Source organism: Pyricularia oryzae, chromosome 3 (genome assembly GCF_000002495.2).
Source record: "Pyricularia oryzae 70-15 chromosome 3, whole genome shotgun sequence".
NCBI classification, from domain to species: Eukaryota; Fungi; Ascomycota; class Sordariomycetes; order Magnaporthales; family Pyriculariaceae; genus Pyricularia; species Pyricularia oryzae.
In genome coordinates, this window is record NC_017849.1 from 6,387,850 (window position 1) to 6,406,178 (window position 18,329).

Consider the following 18,329-nt stretch of genomic DNA (forward strand, 5'->3'; position numbering starts at 1 on the left):
TATATAACCCCTGAGACCATGCTCGGTCTATGCCGATTAATTGATTTCCAAGAATAACACGCATTTATAAATAGCACCAAAATCAAATAACAACAACACCAGGCTATCCTGATTGAACTCTGTTTATTAGTTGCCTCACAGCAATTATAAATTACATCAACGCCCACCTTTGCCTTTGCCCATTACCGACAACTCACCCACATTCTTTACCAATCACATTCTTTTATATTTTCCTCGCATCGTATTGCTAGCCATAATGCTTCTACACTCGTTTATCTTTTCTTTGGCCCTCTCAGGGAGCGCCATTGCCGGCAAACCGTCGTCTAGTTCCAGCGATTTACCAAAGATGATTCCTGTAAAATATATGTATCGAGTCGACCTGCGCCCGCCCAAACTCATCAAGAAATATTGCGACGACTTTATATGCAGAGACCAACTCAAGGATACACCCGAAACCCCATACGGGATATCATTTACCTCGCGATTTTCGGCGGACAAGTTCCTCAAGAACAACTTCCCCTTGGCGTCGATACACATCTACATTATCGAGCTGCTCGACGACGACCCCAACGACAAGGACTTTCGGCCCCACATGGTCGCGGCGGAGGCGGAGGCAGTGGCGTATCTGCGGAACCCCAAGGCCCGCGAGCCCCTCAGCAAGACCGAGTTCCCGCCCGACGGCAAGTTCCGGACGCATGCGGAGGACAAGAAGATGGTGGCCGCGATGAAGAAGGCGATCAGTACGGGACTGCGGGGGATCCCGTCGGACACCATCGCCAGCAAGAAGGATCAGCAGCGCGTGCTCGAGAGCCCCTGGAGGAAGGTCGAGGGGTGGGTCGTGCCCAAGAACTATGAACACCCCATGATCCATTGGAGCCGCGACTTTGTGGCGTACAACCCGGGGCCTCAGGTAATCAGTGGAGTGTGCCGCTTCTTTGAAAACTGCGGCAGGAAGGCTGTGGGAAAGCAGCCAAAGCCGGCGCCTGTTCCTCTCATCCCCATGACCGACACGGTTGTTTCTCCCTCTGCCCGCAGGATTGCTCCTGCCCAAGGCAGCTCGATCCTGCGAGATGACTATTGGTTGTATCCTGCGACCTGAATTGTATGTCCTGGCGTCTGGTTGAAAACTGTCGTCTTGATTTTCGGGTCGGGTCTGGTCATCTTTTGCGGCTTCTCTTGTCAAGCATAGATTAATCTTCAGGGGCCGAGGGGAGTTTGGAACGGAGTTTGGATTTGGGAATATTTGGTATACCTTATCAGTCAAGGCAAATAGCGACACGAAGAGAGCGTTATTATTTTGTGTTGCTACTATCAGTGCGGTATCAATAATCGATTCATTGAAATCCATTCAATCGTCCCTTCGTTTATGCGCAGCCTTGATATCTGTATCTTGTCTGTCCCCATTTCGACACAGCTAGCCTTTTACTCGTCAACTGCCACGAAAGCAGCCTCCCCTCCTGACTACGATACCACTAGCGGGCTGCGGCAGGTGCCCAGTTCCCCGGAACCTCATTCTCGTACACGAGGTGGGCGAGCGTGTAGGTGCGGAGCTCCGAGACCATGACGGTCGAGTTGACGACCACGACGCGGTGCGCCCAAGCGTCCTGCGTCGGCAGAGCAATGTACTCCTCGCCGGTGATGGCCGAGATGGCGTCGTTGATCCCCACGCGGATGAGCGCGTCCCCAGACCTGCTGCTCAGGAGAGACGTCGACAGCAGCCACAGCCCCGGGCCCGCGGCTTCGTTGGAGGCGTCGGCGATGTGCAGCAGCCCCGCGTTGAAGCCCAGCGCGGCCGGCCTGGTGAGCTGGAAGAACTGCAGCTCTCCCGTCTCCGGGACGACGCGGCCAAAGGCTCCCGTGCCGCCGGTGGAGTTCCCGGCCAGGCTGAACCAGACACCGGCCAGAAGCCCGCCCTCGATCGCGGTCATGCCGACGGGGGTGTTGCCGACGCTGGGCGGGATGGGCAGCTGCTCCGTCTCTCCGCTCGTGACGTTGATGCGCATGATGGAGGATTCGGTATCTTGGGTGGCGTAGATGAGACCAGTGAGCGGGTCCTCCTTGATGAAGACGGGGCTGCGGAGGCACGGGTACAGCGTGGGCTCGGTGCCGTCGACGTTGATCGAAAAGACAAAGTACTCGCCCGTGTCCGCGGATGGATTCTTGAGCCCGGCCCAGACGCGCCCGTCAATCTCGACGATAGAGTGCGGGCCATTACCTGGGGCCGGCACGTCAATGGTCCTGATGACGGTCGGGGCCTCGTCCAAGGTGTCACTTCCGGGGTCGATGAGCTGTATCCTGTTCTCTGACTGCAGCGAAATCCAGACCAGACCTGGTTCGGCCTCGGACGGCCAGATGCCATGCAGGCCGGCCCTGTCGTTGGCGCCCATGGGGAACGAGTGGTGGGCTATGGGCTCCTCGGTGGTGCCATCTATCTGGATCTTGACCAGTCGACTGTTTGACATTTGCGAGAGGACGATCATGTCGGTGTTAGGCACGCGCGCAAACTCGTGCGTCTCGGCCGCTGCGGGCAGCTGATACTCGGTGAAGCGGCGGCTGACGATCGGCCCTGTGTTGTGGTCCCGCGTGAAGAGCTTCTCCAAGAAGGGGGGCAGGGAGAAGGCGCTAGCCAGGCCGCATGGCGCCAGCAAGGCTAGGAAGAAGACGTTGGGCAACATTTTGATGCAGAAGTGTGTGACGGTCCTTTTCTGGTTGTGACTTGCGTGATCTCAATGGGTTATCTTGTCACGACTCACGGGTTCCGCTGCTTATGTACGACTGCACTTGACTCACATATCTGCGCCATTGTGTTGTGATGGCGACTATACGCATTGCTTGACGATCAAAATTGACATCGTATAAGCTAATGGATAAGAATCAACTTGTGTCGTATAAGCATTTGGAGAAAATTGGCTGAAAGCCCGAAACCACAGGGCGTCGGGCGTCGTGGCAACGCCATCGGCCGTCTTGATCAGATGCTGCCAATCATGGCTGTGGAATTGGCATTTTATTCTGAAAGTTGCTGTACCACAGAATCCTCGACGCGGCTTCCAATAACTTGATATATTATTTGGCATGACTTTGTCTGGTGGCGTTTTCCTCTGGTACCTCTGTGGAAATTTGCAGAATTTAGTGACCCCGTGTATTGAACTTGATCATCGTGACAGTGGTCATGGGACTTTCCCGCCTGGTTTCTCGACGTCTAATCATTATCATCAATTTGTCGACGGTCTTGGTAAAGGCCAAAAGTAGCTGGGGAAAGTCCGAGGCGATGGATGGTACTGTTGCTTTTGGAGGCAACCCTTGCAGCTGTCTGCGATCGAGTCGATTGGTTGCCAGTAAGCCGAGGAAATTACCAAAAGCATATATCCGGGCAACTCGGAGGTTGCTCCGAAGGTTATGCAATTGACGTGTAGGAAATTTCGGACTGGCGAGTTGCTGGGCAGCCAGGGACTGCAACCAGATGATTGACAAAATATACTTGAGTCTTATTCACAAGACTAATTGAGGAAATGTACCATAGCAGCTACTTTTACAAAGATATTACTATTACTATATTGCGATAACTATCCTGCTATGTCTCGATTTAGTACTAAAACTAGGATCTAAACTAGTACCTCATGTTCCTCAGGTACACGGATATCCTAGAGAGCGGCGACCGAGAATCATCCGTCTCGGCCGAGTTCAAGGACTGCTCCGATATCGAGGCCCTCCCCTCCTTGACAAACTTTGGCCAAGTGTTGGTCAGGACGAGATACTTGATGCTGATCTCGGCCGCGTCGAAAACTCCCGGCGAGAACTGCTCCGGTATCTCCCCAAAGTACTGAGCACGCCCGCGGTCTTCCGACTCGGCAGGGGCAAGCTCGTCACCTGACCCGGACCCGGCGGACGAGCCTCCATTCCCGGACCAGTCGGGCGTCTCAAACGGCACGGCAGGATTCTCAAGGTGCCCATCCCCGTAGAGGATCCTCGCCGCGTCCTCAAAGATGTCCTCGAGCTGGCGGAGGTCGTGCGAGGCAATGTTGACCTGGAACTCGGCGTGGCGCGGGCTGATGAACTCTGCGTAGATTTGCAGCGCGCGGTTGAAGCGCCTGCGGCCCATCTCGGCCTCCTTGTCCTCGACGTCCTCCTTTTCGGACCCCGGGGTGCCCGAGGCGTTCGATCCCGCGGGTGTGCGCCGGCTGCAGTCTGCCGACTTCCAATCGCCGACGGCCGACAAAAAGGCAATGTTCTCTCCGGAAAAGTCGCGAAGGGCCGAGAACTTGCGGAGGGGCTCTGGGTTCTTCTCCAGCACGTAGTCGAGCGCGCCCATGGTGAAGACGCTCTCGGACTGGCCGGTGGCCTTTTCGACGTCGGCGAGAAACTTCCAGCTGGCGCCGGTCGCGGAGCCGATCTTTGTCGAGTCGGTGACAAAGGACATCCTGGGCTCGGGGTTCTCGCGCCGTTTGGCCTCCCAGCTGGCGATTGATTCGAGCGTCTCCTTGCGTAGGGATTTGTGCATGACCACCTGCCAGCAGGGGAGGAAGATTGTGAAGATTTCGATAAAGTTGATGGAGAGACAGATCCTATTCGTGTTTGGGTAAGCATTTGTTCGGTTACCATGTCTTTTGTGGGTGATTGGCTCACCATTGAGGAGGAATAAAGTATTGGTTCACGGGCTCCATTGCCGGAACGTAGACTGCAACCAGCCACATTGGGGTAGCAGGCAGGCTGCTCTTGTCAGTAAATATTGCACTACACTTTTGTCACTTGTGTAACATCGGAATTCAGTCATACCTAGCGATGCAGCAGGCAAGGGTTTGTAAACGCCATCCCTGGGTGTCCTTGATGTCACGAGATTTCCAAAGAATGACAGGGGCTACCATCCAAGCCCAGAAGAATTGCCAGACGATGGACGGCCACCACTCCCATCCCTTGCCCCTGGCCATCCTCTGCTGCATAGGAGTGCCTGTTACTTCGGTGCCTGGAATACCAAACGAAGGATGGTATTTGCGGGAGACGAGGTACATGACGACGGTCAAGGTCAACTGTCATTGTTAGTGTTAGTCATTATACTCAAACCCCAAACACAGGTTGTGAATACACACCTGCAGCAGCATCCCCAAGGTCACAACAACAACGATCCTGGTGGAGTACTCCAGCTTCCGAAACCTCCCCATCAACGTCTTGTCCCTGCAGCTACACGTCTGCTTCTTTGGACCCGAGTAGACGGTGGCCTTTTCGGCGTACCTCTTTTGCGCCTCGGCGACGTGGAGGAAGCGGCTGTTTGAGGCATGGAAGAGGGCGATGCCAAACGGCAGGTAGAGTCCCATGACCCAGAACTCGGCGTGGTCGGGCACGTATGCGCCGATGGAGAGGCCCAGCTGGCAGCTGAGCCAGTACAGGTGGAGCAGAGTGACGGCGCCGAACGAGAGACCCAGGCCGCGGATCTTGAGCACCGGCATGCGGCGGTTCTTGAACAGGAAGATCATGCCGCCGAGGACTAGCACCGTCCAGAATCCTCCCCAGACGAGCCAAAAGACGGCGACCGGATCAAAGTTGGGGCTCGGCGGGGGTAGGGCTGCCTCGGGGGCATTTGCTGCCGTGGAGTTTTCCATTATGAGGTGTGAGCCGTTGTTGATGTTGATGTTTAGAATTGGCCATGCGTTCGCGGTGAGGAAGGCTTGAGGCTACTACTCTTAGTTGAGGACGTGGATTGTGTTTATATCTTGACTGTTGAGTTGATGCCAAGTAAAAGCTTGTGACAAGCTGCAGCACCTACCCCTGACTTTTCGTGATATCCATGGGGACCGTTTGGCGCATTCTTGTGATGATTAAGACTACATAGATATGGAAGATGCCGACTACTGGAGGGCTGCAGATCCCTCTATTCAAACGTGACGAGAACCCTTAGCTCAGCTCAGGCATTGAAATGCTTCTGTTGGAAATGATCAGGTTATTGGACTACCCCGTGCGCCAGACTGTCGATCCCTTCTACGAACTAACAACTTACAAGTGGCGGAGTACAGCCTTGAGAGTTTGTCTTTGCAGATCTTCTGCAAAGCGTGTCTTGACTCTTGTGTCTCACTGAAAGACGCAGCCAAGCCTTTGAGGGTACGCTAACGGTGACTCGGCGGAGATTTGGGAAGAGGGTTGACCATCGGACAAGTCCCAAGACAACCTAAATTCCGGGCTAGTGTCAGATGTGAAATGTTTGTTCTCAAACACCTTGGGCACTTTTTAGCCCGGGTATCTGTTGGTGGACCGTTTCCGTTCAGGGCAAGAGATCGGCACTAGAACCAGAATATCTACCAACGGGTATGGGGAACGCCTTACCCATCCATGGGGTATGGAGGGAAGGCTCACAAAGTTCAGTCTAGGAGCTAGCAGGACTAGCCTAGCCGCGGTTCACCGGAAGATGCACAAAAGTACCCGATTTGTTGCTATCCTTTGAGTGATTGGTTGATCGAGCTGCAATTAGCTTCATGGCACAATGTCGGCCAAATATCACACTTTGAAGTCTCTACCGGTAGGGTGTCTTCAGTAAGCATCAACAGCGTGATCCTACTATTCCGGGTCTATTTCTGGATCATGTGTCTGAGTAACTGACACCTACCAAGAAGCTTCCTAGAATTGTTTGTTTGGATGTGGCTGACAAGCCCCTGATGAATGCGTTTCTCTCTTGGTTATACTTTGTCGCTGCATATACCTTGGATGCCTCAGGAAGTATCAAAGTATCTACACAATTGGATATCAACACACCAGGCACCAAACGGTCGCCTTCACTATGCTTGCCACATCAGTTACAAGTTGTTGCCTCACGGTGAATGCGCCTCACTTCTTACTTCCAAGCTAGGCTACGCTAGATGATTCTGATGAAACTTGACTTCTCTGGAATTGATCAAGTTGTATCCAGGAAAAGACGTTTCTCTCATCAGACTGTCGTAAAAGTAAGCATGGCAGCATGTCGACGAGATCAAAATGACTGGCCTGCCTTAGTATACCGTAGACACCCAAGTGCCCGCTGTCCCGCTGTCATGTACGCAAGGTACGTACGATTAAGCAGGTACCCAACGTAAGTGTGACGACATCAAATAGACCACTTTCCCCGCGGCGTCAAGCCTGCACAATTGACGGCGCCCCGGCAAAATAAATCGGCAACTAGATGCCTACCTTGGGCATTATTGGATTTCCAAACAAGCCTGACACTTTTCACAGCACATTTCTTGAAACGACCTAGGAAACAATCTCACAAGATATTCATCACGACGACTATCGACCAGATCGTCATTCGACTCATTCCCAGCTCGGTCAAACTTGACATCTCACCATCAATCACATCGAAAATGACAACCCTCCGCGGCCACTGCGTCTGCGGACAGGTAGCCTACAGCGTCGAGCTCGACTCGGCCGAGGATGCAAGGACATCGCTGTGCCACTGCACTAGCTGCAAGCGGGCTTTCGGGACGGAGAATGGCGTGACGACCAAGGTGAGTGGCTTGCTCTGTGAAATCGGCCACTAGTAATCAGAAAAAAGAAAAAAAGAAAAAAAAAAAAAAAAAGCAGACGGCGTCAATCCCCATGACTGACATGTCACATAACCCTACACAACTCGCACAGGTCCCTGTTCAAGGCTTCACCTACACTCGGGGTACACCAAAACAGCACAAGCAGACGGGCAACGGCGTGATTCGGGAATTTTGTGGCGACTGCGGCGCGTACCTCTGCGAGTATGGAGAAGCGGCCGCGGAGAAATTTCGCTACGTCGCCTGGGGCAGTTTTGACGACCAGGATCGCGACAAGGTCCCTCCAAAGGGGGAATTCTTCTGTTCGCAGCGGGATGGTTGGATGCCGGAGGTGCCTGGAGTTTTTCACAAGCAAGAGATAAAGGAGTGAGTTTTGAGGGCTAGAATGCATGGAACACATTCAACAATTGTCTCTACTTATCAACCTTACCTAGGGTGCAATCAGAGTGCTGTCTTGGTCTTGTCGACCATTCGAGTTATTCCCTCACTCTTGCCGTATCACGTCAGCATCTTCTCTGCATCTCGGCACCACTTGACGTCTACCAAGGCCGTCCTGGTCAATGGAAACATAGTCCAGATCAGCAGTGGCACAATTGGCCTGCATATTCTGCAGCGATTTGTACCCTATTGCGGGTTACAGACTGCCAAAACGCAATGCATCTCAACATGCACAAAACAGGTAGCCCTTCGTGCAACACATCTTTTTGAATCGAGGCGTCTGCATACTTTCCCTCTACTGAATTTGCACGCAGAGGCGGCGACATTTGCGCGCCTCAAAAAAAGCAAAATGAGACATAATCTGCCCAGATAATTCTAGGTCCCTCATCCCCGGCATGGGCATCTTGCATCTTGAGCCCACGACAGCCGCCAGATTCCCCAGAGGAAACTTGCAGCAACCGGCTGGGTCGAGACGTATCATGAAGTCTATCGTGGCCGGCAGTTCATCTCAGAATCCAGGAATGGCATGAAATACGACGACTCGAATATGCCAACTTGACGCAAGCTGACAAAATGCCAACCGCCGTCTCAAAGTACCATCCTCGCCGGGCCGGGTGCACAGTACGACAGGAGTGGAAGCGGCGGTTCGCCCACACCATAGACCACCTGCGCAGGTCGGCCTTCCTCCAAAGGAAAAAAACGGTAGAGCGGGAGACACGAGGATAAGCTTTCCATCTATAACACAAACTCGGCCTTGAATTGTTCGATTGGCTGAAATCCATAACAAAACAGGTGTGTCAGTCGCCGGCGTCGAAAGACCTCCAACGTCCCAAGGCTGTCTTCTGCATTCACCAACGCCTGACCGCCGAGCTCGATTCAGTCTGGCCGACCCTCCGACCAGCAGACCCCACCCCGAACCGTAGGGAGGATGCTCATAATTCCGACCGGAGCGCTGGCTGGCGACGGCAAGGCGTTGAATATCTCGTCGCGTATAGCCGCGGCCGCGCATGTGTCTGGCATGAGCCTGACGAGGCGGAATTGTTTATCGGTTGGTGGTTGTGGTTCGCGGTTGAGGATGGAGCTGTTTGACTGCCGAAGTGGCGGCGGTCAGACAGATTACTTCGTAGGTTCTTGTGAGTGAGGTCTAGGAAAGCTGTGGTTAAGTATCTGGTTGACAACTTCCTGTACATCCGATGTCCTATGGCTCCATGTTACAAAGCCAGCAACAGCAAGCATACCAACAGAAGTTTGCCAAGCAATCCGGAAAAGGTCATAGACATTATGGACAATCGCAGGCATGCAAACGAGACAATGTCCTTGTCTTCATCAGATATTAGTACATAGGGAACAATATTACACGAAAGACCTGACGGGAGGCCGTCATCTAATCCTTGACAAAATCGTTCAGACCCTTGGCGTCCTCAAACTTGACCTTACCATCCTTGCCAACGCTCGCAACATGGATGCCTGTAATCTTGCCGCGCGTAACCTCGGGCGCTTCCACAGTGGGCTCGGGCTTCGTGGCCAGTTCGACCGCGCGCGCGGCAACGCCAGCCTCGCTGTCGGCAATCTCGTTGACGTCGTCGTTGCTGAGCACGTCGGTGATGCGAACGCCTCTGCTAGACATCAGAATCGTCGCAGGGCCACGGAACTGCAGGAAAAGCCTGTCGCCCCGGATGGACCTCCTCGTCGCTGTTCGAAGGCCAAATAGAGCGCGGGCGACCGTCTTGTACAAATCCGTGTCGCGCATTGCGGTCATAAAGTTGGATAGACGGGTCGGTACCAATGTGGTCATGAAGTTGGTCATCGACGCCGGGAGGGCGGGGATCTGCACCCTCAGTGGGCTAGAGCTGCGTAGTCGGAACGGCAGCGGGGGGTTCTTGTCGATCGAGTACGCCGTGACGTGGCTCGGGTGGAGGACAATCTCCTCGCCCTCGGCCAGCGTCACCTGGTACACCTGTCCCGGGCTCGAGAGCGCAGCCAAGCCCCTGCCCGTCAGGTGTGTGCTTCCCCAATGCGCGACCGACAGACCGCGCTGGATGCGGGGAGAAGGAACGAGGGTGTGACCGGTCCATGCGAGGAGAGCGTTGCGCTGGGTTACCATCCAGTCGGTCGTACCGTCCAGGTGGAGGATCGAGAAGGTGGTGTTGGGCGAGGCGGTGCCGATCAATGCGGTTATGGGCGTCGTAGATGTTATGCGCTGGTAGAGGAACGGAACGCCGAGGAGGGCGCGGCGGAGGGGCGAGAGGAGGGATAGCGTTGATTGAGCCTGCAGTGGACGTCAGTCAGAGAATGCGTGATATCAGCGCCTCGAGGTGACATGCTTGTTCTTACATTTTCGACTTTGCCGGCAACCGAAACTAGGGTACCTCTTCTTGTGTAGAGCTTCTGGGAAGGCGAGAGGCTGACAGAAAGCAACGAGTATGGCGATCCGAGTACTTCAAAGCTGGCGTCTGAAACAGCTGTCAGTACTAAACATTGATCACATGAATGATCTCAATGGCTTACCCGCAGTATCTCTCCTTGTATGGGCCTGGCCGGGAGCTCCCAGTAAATCCCCGCCATTTTTGGGAGTGATGGTCGAGGGCGCAGCCGAGATCTGGATGGCACGGCATTGCCGACAGACGAATCGAGGCCGTAGCCTGGGCCTTGATGCCGGCGTCGACCGTATGATAGTCGATGCTCGCATGACTGGTGTGTGGCGCTGTGTTGCGACCCGAGACCAAGGTCGAACTCACATGTGCAAAAATATTGCGGCCAATGCCGTCACCAACCGGCTTCGAGTGCATGAACATTGGATGCTCACGTGACCAGCCAATTGCACGCGAATCGCCAGTGGGCACAGATCACAAAACGAACCAGGTTGCCGCTAGCAACGTCCTGGTTGGCAAGGGGAACCTACCAATTAACCGAACCAACCGAATTTCAATTGGCTTTAATCTCAGGTGCGCGCTATTGAAGCTCTGACCAACGACACTTCCTTCGAATATTGATTCTGTACATTCATTTGAATTGGCGACAGGACGTGAGCGCGTTGGCTTCTTTCCTTGATCGGTCGTTGTCTTTCTTCATCTCTATGGTTCCTTAGTTGGCATCAGTGCAATGTCGGTTCGCGTCGTGGCCAGGATAAGACCTCTCCTCGAGAAGGAGCTCGAGAAGGATATCATCGTTCGACCTCACGGACAAGAAGGGAAACAACCGAATGTCGTCAAGATCCCGAGCCCGAAGAATCCATCCGAGGAGTTTTCTTTCACCTTCAACAGCGTCTACGATCTGGAGACTTCACAGGAGACTCTGTTTACATCCGAGGGTTGGTTGAGGCGCATCACCTATAATATGCCACGTATTGACACTTGCTTTTAGTTGCTCCTCACGTCAAATCCCTCTTCCAAGGTCTCGATGTCACGATTTTCGCGTATGGCGTCACCGGCACCGGAAAGACGCACACGATGCGCGGTGGCCTTCGACTGGCAGAACGCGGCGTGATCCCTCGTCTGTTGTCAGCCGTGTTCCGCCGCGGCAAGAAGATTATGAAGGACTCGGACGGCGAAACTACGGTTGACGTGGCGCTGTCATACTACGAAATTTACAACGACAAGGTCTTTGACTTGCTCGAGCCCCCAGAGAAGCGAACCCCGTCAGGCTTGCCTCTGCGCGAGGCCAACAACAAAACCTACGTCGTTGGCTTGTCTGAGCGTCAATGCGTTGACCTCAAGGACTTTGAAAACCTCTACATCGAGGCAAACAACAATCGTGTCACGGCAGCTACTAAATTGAACGCTCATAGCAGTCGCAGTCATGCTATTCTTCGCGTCAAGGTCACCCAAACCACTGGGGACACGGTCAAGGAGAGCACAGCCTCTGCCATCGATCTTGCCGGATCAGAAGACAACCGGCGCACAGACAATGGCAAGGAGCGCCTGGTGGAATCTGCGGCAATCAACAAGAGTCTGTTTGTTCTTTCGCAGTGTGTCGACGCCATATCTCGTGGCGAGAAGCGCATCCCGTACCGAGAATCCAAGATGACACGTATTTTGTCCTTGGGACAGAACAACGGCATCACCATCATGATCCTCAACCTTTCGCCCATGCGTGCGTATCATCTCGATACTCTTAGCAGTCTGAATGTCAGCTCGCGTGCCAAACGAATCGAGGTCCGTGAGATCGAGAACGAGGTTGTCTACAAGCAGTTCCCTCGTACCAACTCTGGTGGCCCTGCCCTAGGGAGGCAGCCTTTGCGACCACTTGCCAATGCCCACAACACGGCCGCCATCTCCAAGCCCGGCTCTACCTCTGCTGCCGACAAGCCAGAGAAGGAGAAGCCTACAAAATTGTTTAGCGTCTACAAAAGCCCAGCGCCTGCAAAGCCTCCCAAGCCCGCCGCGCTCGCCTTGACCAAGCCCACCACAGCCAACATGTCGATGCCTCGCGCGAAAGCAGCGCCTGTCAGCCCGACGAAGCGCAAGCCCGAAAATACGGAATCGAACCTCAGCATCCCGCGCCCTTCAAAGCTGATTCGCCCTACTCAGATTGTCCCGAGGCAGCTGCTTGCCTCGACAGTGCCATCGTTTCCGTCAATGACCGCAGAGCAGATTGAGGCCATGGTTGAGCGCAAGGTCGCCGAGGTTCTCGCTGCGCGTGCGGCTGCCGAAACGCAAGCCGCACCTGCAGAACCTCCCAAGGAGATCAGCGAGGCCGTTCAGAAACGACTGGACGAACTGGAGAGGAAAATTGCCGACAGCAACCGTGACGACGATGGGCCCCAGGGTCTTCGCCTCATCTTGCAGGCTCGCCAATGCAAGGAACAAGGCGATGAGGAGGGTGCCCTCCACGCTTACGAGGAGGCATTGCGCTTCTTCCCAGGGCAGGCCAAGCTTCTCCGCAAGATCCAGAAGCAAAAGACGATCCTAGGCATTGTGGACGATGAAGAACCGCAGGCGCGCGTAAAACCCGCCCGCGCGACAAGCACGGATAGCGATTTTCACGGTACCGACGGGGACGTGGACGACGATGGCGACAGCCTCGCAGAGGAAAAGACGGCGCGCGCGCCACGCAAAAAGAAGCAGCCCCGTAGGGCTTTGGCGTCTGATGCTGAATGCCCGGAGCATCTTACTCCTCGCAAGAAGCAGCTCCTCGACATTGTCAACTCGCGCAACACCGAGTTGATCATGAGCCTGACAGGGTTCGGAGCCAAGAAGGCGCGCGATTTGGTCGAGAACCTTGCGCTGCTTGCCGTGGATGGTGACAGCGCACCGCAGATTAGCAGCTTGGCGGAGCTGCGGGCAGTCCCTGGAATGGGTGGGCGAACCGTGGACAGGGCCTACGAGGGGCTTGCATCCGAGACTGTCACGGCGTAAAGCTTTTGCTACATCGGTCTTTGAATATGGGAGTTTGGCATGGTCATCTCAATTGCATTGGCGAGGCGTTTATTGGGCAGCATTTTTTATTTCTGCTGCGTATTGCTATTTTATACTATTTATTCACTTTGCGTTATTCCCCTTGCACTCGAATGTGCAATCGATTCCTTTATTTTTATTCGCATTCCTTAGCTGGCGATAGATGTGGTTATGACAACAGGCTACGTGGCTAATGGATTAATTTGCTTCTCTGGACTACTGCAAGCTCTTTTACGGGTTATTACTATTCAAATCTCACAATTCGATGCCTTGGAGCTATCCTACCTAAGGATGTTTGGTGACGGGTTACGGGCGGGATCAGAACTAGCCAAGCGAGATTAAATATTGCCATTCACAACGAGGGATCGCGCCTTCCATAACCGCCAGACGAGCCACGGTTGTCAACAGCGAGCGAGTGGGTTCTCGCCATCCGCCCTTATGGCTCAGTGGTAGAGCGCATCACTAGTAATCCACCACCAGTTGGTTCATTACACCCAATGATGAGGTCCTAGGTTCGATCCCTGGTGAGGGCAACCATTCAGCAGCTGAACATCCTCGTTCAGTGTCCCTACTTTTGTACTTTGATATTTCTGCTTGCGTTTCCATTTTATCGTCTCGTCTGGTTTGTTATATTTTTGGATATGCAGGCACCCAAGCACAAAGTTTGCACTTAAAAACAACATCCACAAACCGGCTAATGTTCAAGAAGACCTGGCAGTTTATGCCCGTGCGGACCTTGACCTCCACGCACTCAAGCCAGCTAGCTCACAAGCTCTAATACGGCCGGTCTCGAGTCAAACATGCGCTGACCTTTGAGTGGCATCACTCAATTGTGCGTCTGTGCAAAAAAAAAAAAAAAAAAAAAAAAAAAAAAACAGACCCAAGCGAGAAACCGTCTGCATGCAACTCTGACATTCCACCCCTTTCCCAGAGAAAACGGTCGTGCCTCCGCGGCTCAACCCCCCACCCTACTGTCGATAAGCGCCAGTCATTTTCATGCCGTTGGTGACCCTATGCGTTGTCCCTACCGCCCCGCCCCGCCCCGTTCAGGCACGGCAGCAGGAATCCGGCGGTCTGGTTCGGGGGGGAGAAGCGGCCTGGCCGCGTCGCCTTTGGTTGTGCACCGCCAGATTGGGTCGCTAACAACCGGCACCGTCGTGCACTGCAGGGTGCAGGAAGCAAGGCAGCCAAGGTGTCGACTGAGCAAGGATATAATATTTTTTGGGTATTCTTTTTGCCTCCCTGCGGTGACGTTGCAGTTCGCTCTGGCTGCAAGCGAGCATGGAAGGTGGTTTATGCGTTGATAAGCCTGCAGTTCGCTTCTTTTTTCTTCTTCTCAGGGGCATCTTTTGGATATGAGCTCCGTTTGGTGCGGGGGGCTTGTATGATGTCCTGGGTGTTCGTTTTTCCTCAATCATCTCTTCCGTCTCGGTTGGATACGTTGCTGTGGCCGTTGAAGACGCTCCTCAAAATCCACAGCCGCTCGTTTAATTCACGATTCATTTTCATCCAACAGTTTTCCCCTTCTACCTTCCGTCACGGATACATCGGCCCAAACGCTGCGCCGCATCAGCTAGAGTATCCCGTATGTAGAATCCCAAGGCTTTGGGTCGGAGTTTCTTCTTCACTTTTAGACATAGACTCTTTTTTTTTTTTTTATAGTTAGCTTCTTTCTTTTTGGTTCATCACATACAGCACCACAGCATGCATCGTACGACATATCGTCACAACTGCATGCCTGTCTCGCCTACCGTTCCCTCGGAACAGATTTTGGGCTAAATAATTCTGGGGCCAAACAATGTGGGTTAGAGGGCCAGACTGCTGGGAACGGGTCAAGTGGATGAGTATGCTGGTCCTTTCGGTTGTCGGTATCTGTCTTGTCCCCGCTTCTTGAATTTTCTCGTGCATGCTGCATAGGCGATAATTACTGTTTTCTGTATGTAGGGAGAGGCGTTTACGTTGGTGGCAAGGGAATAGAATACCAAGGCAGCCACCGTCGGGCGCACAACGATTCGTGACTTGATTAGTATCAGCTGCAAATAAACAAACAAGATCGCATCAAACAATAATTGATTAGAAAGAATCATCTGTAATTAATGGTAAGCTGTTCTCGGTACCGTACCCCTCCCGGTCAGCCAATCTTTTTCGACAATACGGATAAGGTTCTGGAAATTCGTGCTCGACTGCCTATAATTGCTTAGCACCGTTACGGTATTGTCAACGTGGGGCGGGGCTTTTACGCCGCCCACGAACCATTGGGCCGCTGGGCAAAAGTGCCGAGGGGTCGTCTCTGTTCTCGCAGGGGAGGTTCCACATCCCCGGAACCCAGACCGTTCTTTGCCATTCATTTCCCCTCCTCTGCCGTACTGTAGCTGTACATAGACATGGTACATTTGCCCGGCTTCTGGGTCATAAGCTCCCGGTCGGCTTCGATTCAATCTGGCATACTCAGTCTCGGTTTCGGTGTGTTTTGTACGACCAAAAAGTCTGGGGGGTGCTCCTCAGACATCGACCGTGTTGCTTTTTTTTGGGATTGTCCCCTTTCAACGTGCATTCCAGCTCACGTACCTCTACATCATACCTGCAGTCGATGCATTCGCCGTTTTGTCTGGAAAATTCTAGCCGGTTTTGTCGGCGCCTCAACCCATCAGGACGGACCGTCTCGACGTCTTTCTAGACCTTTAAAGTTCCGGCCTCCTGCCCCCGCAGTCCGTGGTCCCACGGGGAAGATGGATGGCCATGAAGACCACGACGATATGAACCCAATTGTATGCCAACAATTTCTTTGAGAATAAAAACCTCCGAAGCCTTATTCTTTTTTGCATCTGTGCTCCTATTGGTCACTTGTGTTTGTCATTGTTTGCATCTTTGCTGGCAATGCCACCCACGCATGGCGTCAATGCCGTCCCTGCGCTAGGCACTGATTCCAGCGCTGATCAGGCTCCGAGAGAATACAACGACTACGACTCGGCCATCGGAGATATTGTAAGTCTTTCTTTCTCCTCTCGGTTTGATGGCTTGTCTCTAGCGTCCGTCTTACCCTTTTCCCCTATCCTATTGGATGTTTAGTGGCGTCAAGGTACTTTTGTTCTTGTTAGGTTGTGTGGCATCTCCCCAATCACAGTACAAACACAACCGGATGGTGGCGCCATCAGATTGTTTGTAATTTCCCGTGTTTCTGCAGGGGGTCGTGGCCCGCGTTTCAACTTTGTGCTTTTGCTGGGTGACTGCTAACCCCAACCCCAACGTTTCGTCACACCAACAGGACAGGCGATCTGATCGGTATGGTGGTACTTTGAGAGATACAGTCTTGGAGTACAGGGTCGAAAATGGAAGAACGTATCACAGTTTAAAAGAAGGAAGTAAGTGTTGTTCTGCATAACATTTTGAGACGTTGGTCAATGCAAAGCTACTACTCTGCTGGGTCATGTTTGGCGCGACGCCACGTGATTCCATCACATGGTTGATCGTCAGCTTGTTGCCAACATCTTTTGAAAAAAAAGACTGACCAATTGTGTAGGCTATTGGCAACCCAACGATGAGGTGAGAAGTGTCGCCTGGGCACCAAGGTCCAAAGCTCGCCCGCATCGCCAAAACTGATTCTGACGCATGCCCTGTTGCAGCCATCACAAGAAAGATTAGATCTCACCCACAATCTGTTTGTCATCACATTTGACAATCGCATGTGCATGTGTCCCAAGAACGAAAGGGCTCGTTATGTCTTGGATATCGGCACAGGAACCGGCATCTGGGCGTGCGACTTTGGTAAGGTGTACAGGATGTTTGTGCATTGCGAGTGAACCAATGAGGGGCTGACGATGACATGCTAGCGGATGAGCATCCTGAAGCACATGTAAGGCAATCGGTCATTTGTCATTTGTCATTCTTGATATCGTGGCAAGCCCGAAATGTGTTGGTACTGACAGACCTCTCAGGTGGTCGGCGTGGACCTAAGCCCGATACAACCACACTTGTTAGTGAGCAGGATTTGCCATGATATGAACATGCGGTGGCTGACATCAATAGCGTTCCGACAAACTGTCGCTTCATCATCGACGACATAGAATCCGAGTGGCTCTTTGACGACAAGTTCGACCTCGTCTTCATCCGCAACATGCTCGGCTGCTTCGAGTCGTGGCAAACCGTCTTTGAGCGGGCCTACGGCGGCCTGGAAGCCGGGGGCTATCTCGAGGTGCAGGACGTCGCTTTGCCCATCAAGTGCGACGACGGAACTCTGCCCGAAGATGCCGTCATCAGCTACTGGTGCAAACTGATGCTGCAAGCGGCCGAGGTGGCAGGCCGTCCGATCGACATCACACCCAGGCTTGCGGACCTCATGCGGCAGGTAGGGTTCGAGGACGTGACGGTCAAGAAGAAGAGGTGGCCACATGCACCATGGCCCAGGGACCGTCAAATGCGGCTCATTGGGTGGTGGGCCCGGGAGGTTTCCATATCCGACCTGGACGGCATGTGCATGAAGCTGTTGATGGAGAAACTGGGCCTGACGGTAGAGGAGGTGAAGGAGATTTGTGCAAAGGTTGAAGAGGACTGCGATAACCTGAGATACCATGCGTATTGGGACGTGTGAGTACTTGCGCCAAGAATCGGATGTGCTGTTTCGCCAAAACCGAATGTGCTGTGCTGACTTTTGCCTCTAGATACTCAATATATGGGCGAAAGCCCGCATAGGTGGTCAAGATGTTGGCGTTGTCGAGGAAAACCAAAGTTGCAACGTGCTGTGACACCCAATCGATGTCCGCTTCTGCGAGGTGAACGGTGAAGCTGCGGGGTTTGGATACAAACGCTAACCTAACCGCTGGGCCGGAGGGAAGAGGCCCGATCAGACACACCTTGGCCGCCTGTCATCCAGAGCAAGCATCAGATCGAAAAGCGCCAAGCTTTATGCCCGTGCTACGATTGGTGTGAATTGGGTGACAATCGATTGCGTGAGGACCGCGGCCATCAAGACAAGCAAACAAGCCGCCTGAAATTG

At 53.4% G+C, this 18,329-nt stretch overlaps 7 protein-coding genes and 1 non-coding gene across 8 annotated transcripts; 5 read left to right on the forward strand and 3 right to left on the reverse strand.

The window, feature by feature from the left end:
* Nucleotides 1-256: 256 nt before the first annotated feature.
* On the forward strand, nt 257-1,099 carry MGG_07959 (uncharacterized protein; the record flags this gene model as incomplete). Its single annotated transcript, XM_003713156.1, has 1 exon — nt 257-1,099. One exon carries the CDS (start codon nt 257-259, stop codon nt 1,097-1,099), a length of 843 nt encoding a protein of 280 aa, XP_003713204.1.
* Nucleotides 1,100-1,472: 373 nt separating this feature from the next.
* MGG_07960 (uncharacterized protein) lies at nt 1,473-2,675 on the reverse strand (the record flags this gene model as incomplete). The annotated part of the gene is made up of 1 exon (XM_003713157.1): nt 1,473-2,675. The coding sequence occupies one exon, from the start codon at nt 2,673-2,675 to the stop codon at nt 1,473-1,475; it is 1,203 nt and encodes a 400-aa protein (XP_003713205.1).
* A 932-nt stretch (nt 2,676-3,607) lies between these two features.
* On the reverse strand, nt 3,608-5,594 carry MGG_13926 (uncharacterized protein; the record flags this gene model as incomplete). Its single annotated transcript, XM_003713158.1, has 4 exons — nt 3,608-4,562; nt 4,624-4,707; nt 4,774-5,024; nt 5,085-5,594. 4 exons carry the CDS (start codon nt 5,592-5,594, stop codon nt 3,608-3,610), a joined length of 1,800 nt encoding a protein of 599 aa, XP_003713206.1.
* A 1,478-nt stretch (nt 5,595-7,072) lies between these two features.
* Nucleotides 7,073-8,031, forward strand: MGG_07961 (uncharacterized protein). The gene is made up of 2 exons (XM_003713159.1): nt 7,073-7,466; nt 7,597-8,031. Exons 1-2 carry the CDS (start codon nt 7,323-7,325, stop codon nt 7,870-7,872), a joined length of 420 nt encoding a protein of 139 aa, XP_003713207.1. The 5' UTR covers nt 7,073-7,322; the 3' UTR covers nt 7,873-8,031.
* A 941-nt stretch (nt 8,032-8,972) lies between these two features.
* Nucleotides 8,973-10,762, reverse strand: MGG_07962 (uncharacterized protein). Its single transcript, XM_003713160.1, has 3 exons — nt 10,449-10,762; nt 10,275-10,393; nt 8,973-10,209 (listed from the first exon to the last, which is right to left on the reverse strand). The coding sequence occupies exons 1-3, from the start codon at nt 10,627-10,629 to the stop codon at nt 9,325-9,327; spliced, it is 1,185 nt and encodes a 394-aa protein (XP_003713208.1). The 5' UTR covers nt 10,630-10,762; the 3' UTR covers nt 8,973-9,324.
* An 80-nt stretch (nt 10,763-10,842) lies between these two features.
* MGG_07963 (kinesin-II 95 kDa subunit) lies at nt 10,843-13,714 on the forward strand. Its single transcript, XM_003713161.1, has 2 exons — nt 10,843-11,250; nt 11,304-13,714. Exons 1-2 carry the CDS (start codon nt 11,043-11,045, stop codon nt 13,295-13,297), a joined length of 2,202 nt encoding a protein of 733 aa, XP_003713209.1. The 5' UTR covers nt 10,843-11,042; the 3' UTR covers nt 13,298-13,714.
* A 54-nt stretch (nt 13,715-13,768) lies between these two features.
* Nucleotides 13,769-13,869, forward strand: MGG_20170. The gene has a single exon. It is a non-coding gene; the product is annotated as a tRNA-Thr (tRNA).
* Nucleotides 13,870-16,092: 2,223 nt separating this feature from the next.
* MGG_07964 (uncharacterized protein) lies at nt 16,093-18,025 on the forward strand (the record flags this gene model as incomplete). Its single annotated transcript, XM_003713162.1, has 9 exons — nt 16,093-16,104; nt 16,277-16,321; nt 16,602-16,698; nt 16,857-16,879; nt 16,960-17,101; nt 17,167-17,189; nt 17,272-17,309; nt 17,363-17,920; nt 17,995-18,025. The coding sequence occupies 9 exons, from the start codon at nt 16,093-16,095 to the stop codon at nt 18,023-18,025; spliced, it is 969 nt and encodes a 322-aa protein (XP_003713210.1).
* Nucleotides 18,026-18,329: the final 304 nt, after the last annotated feature.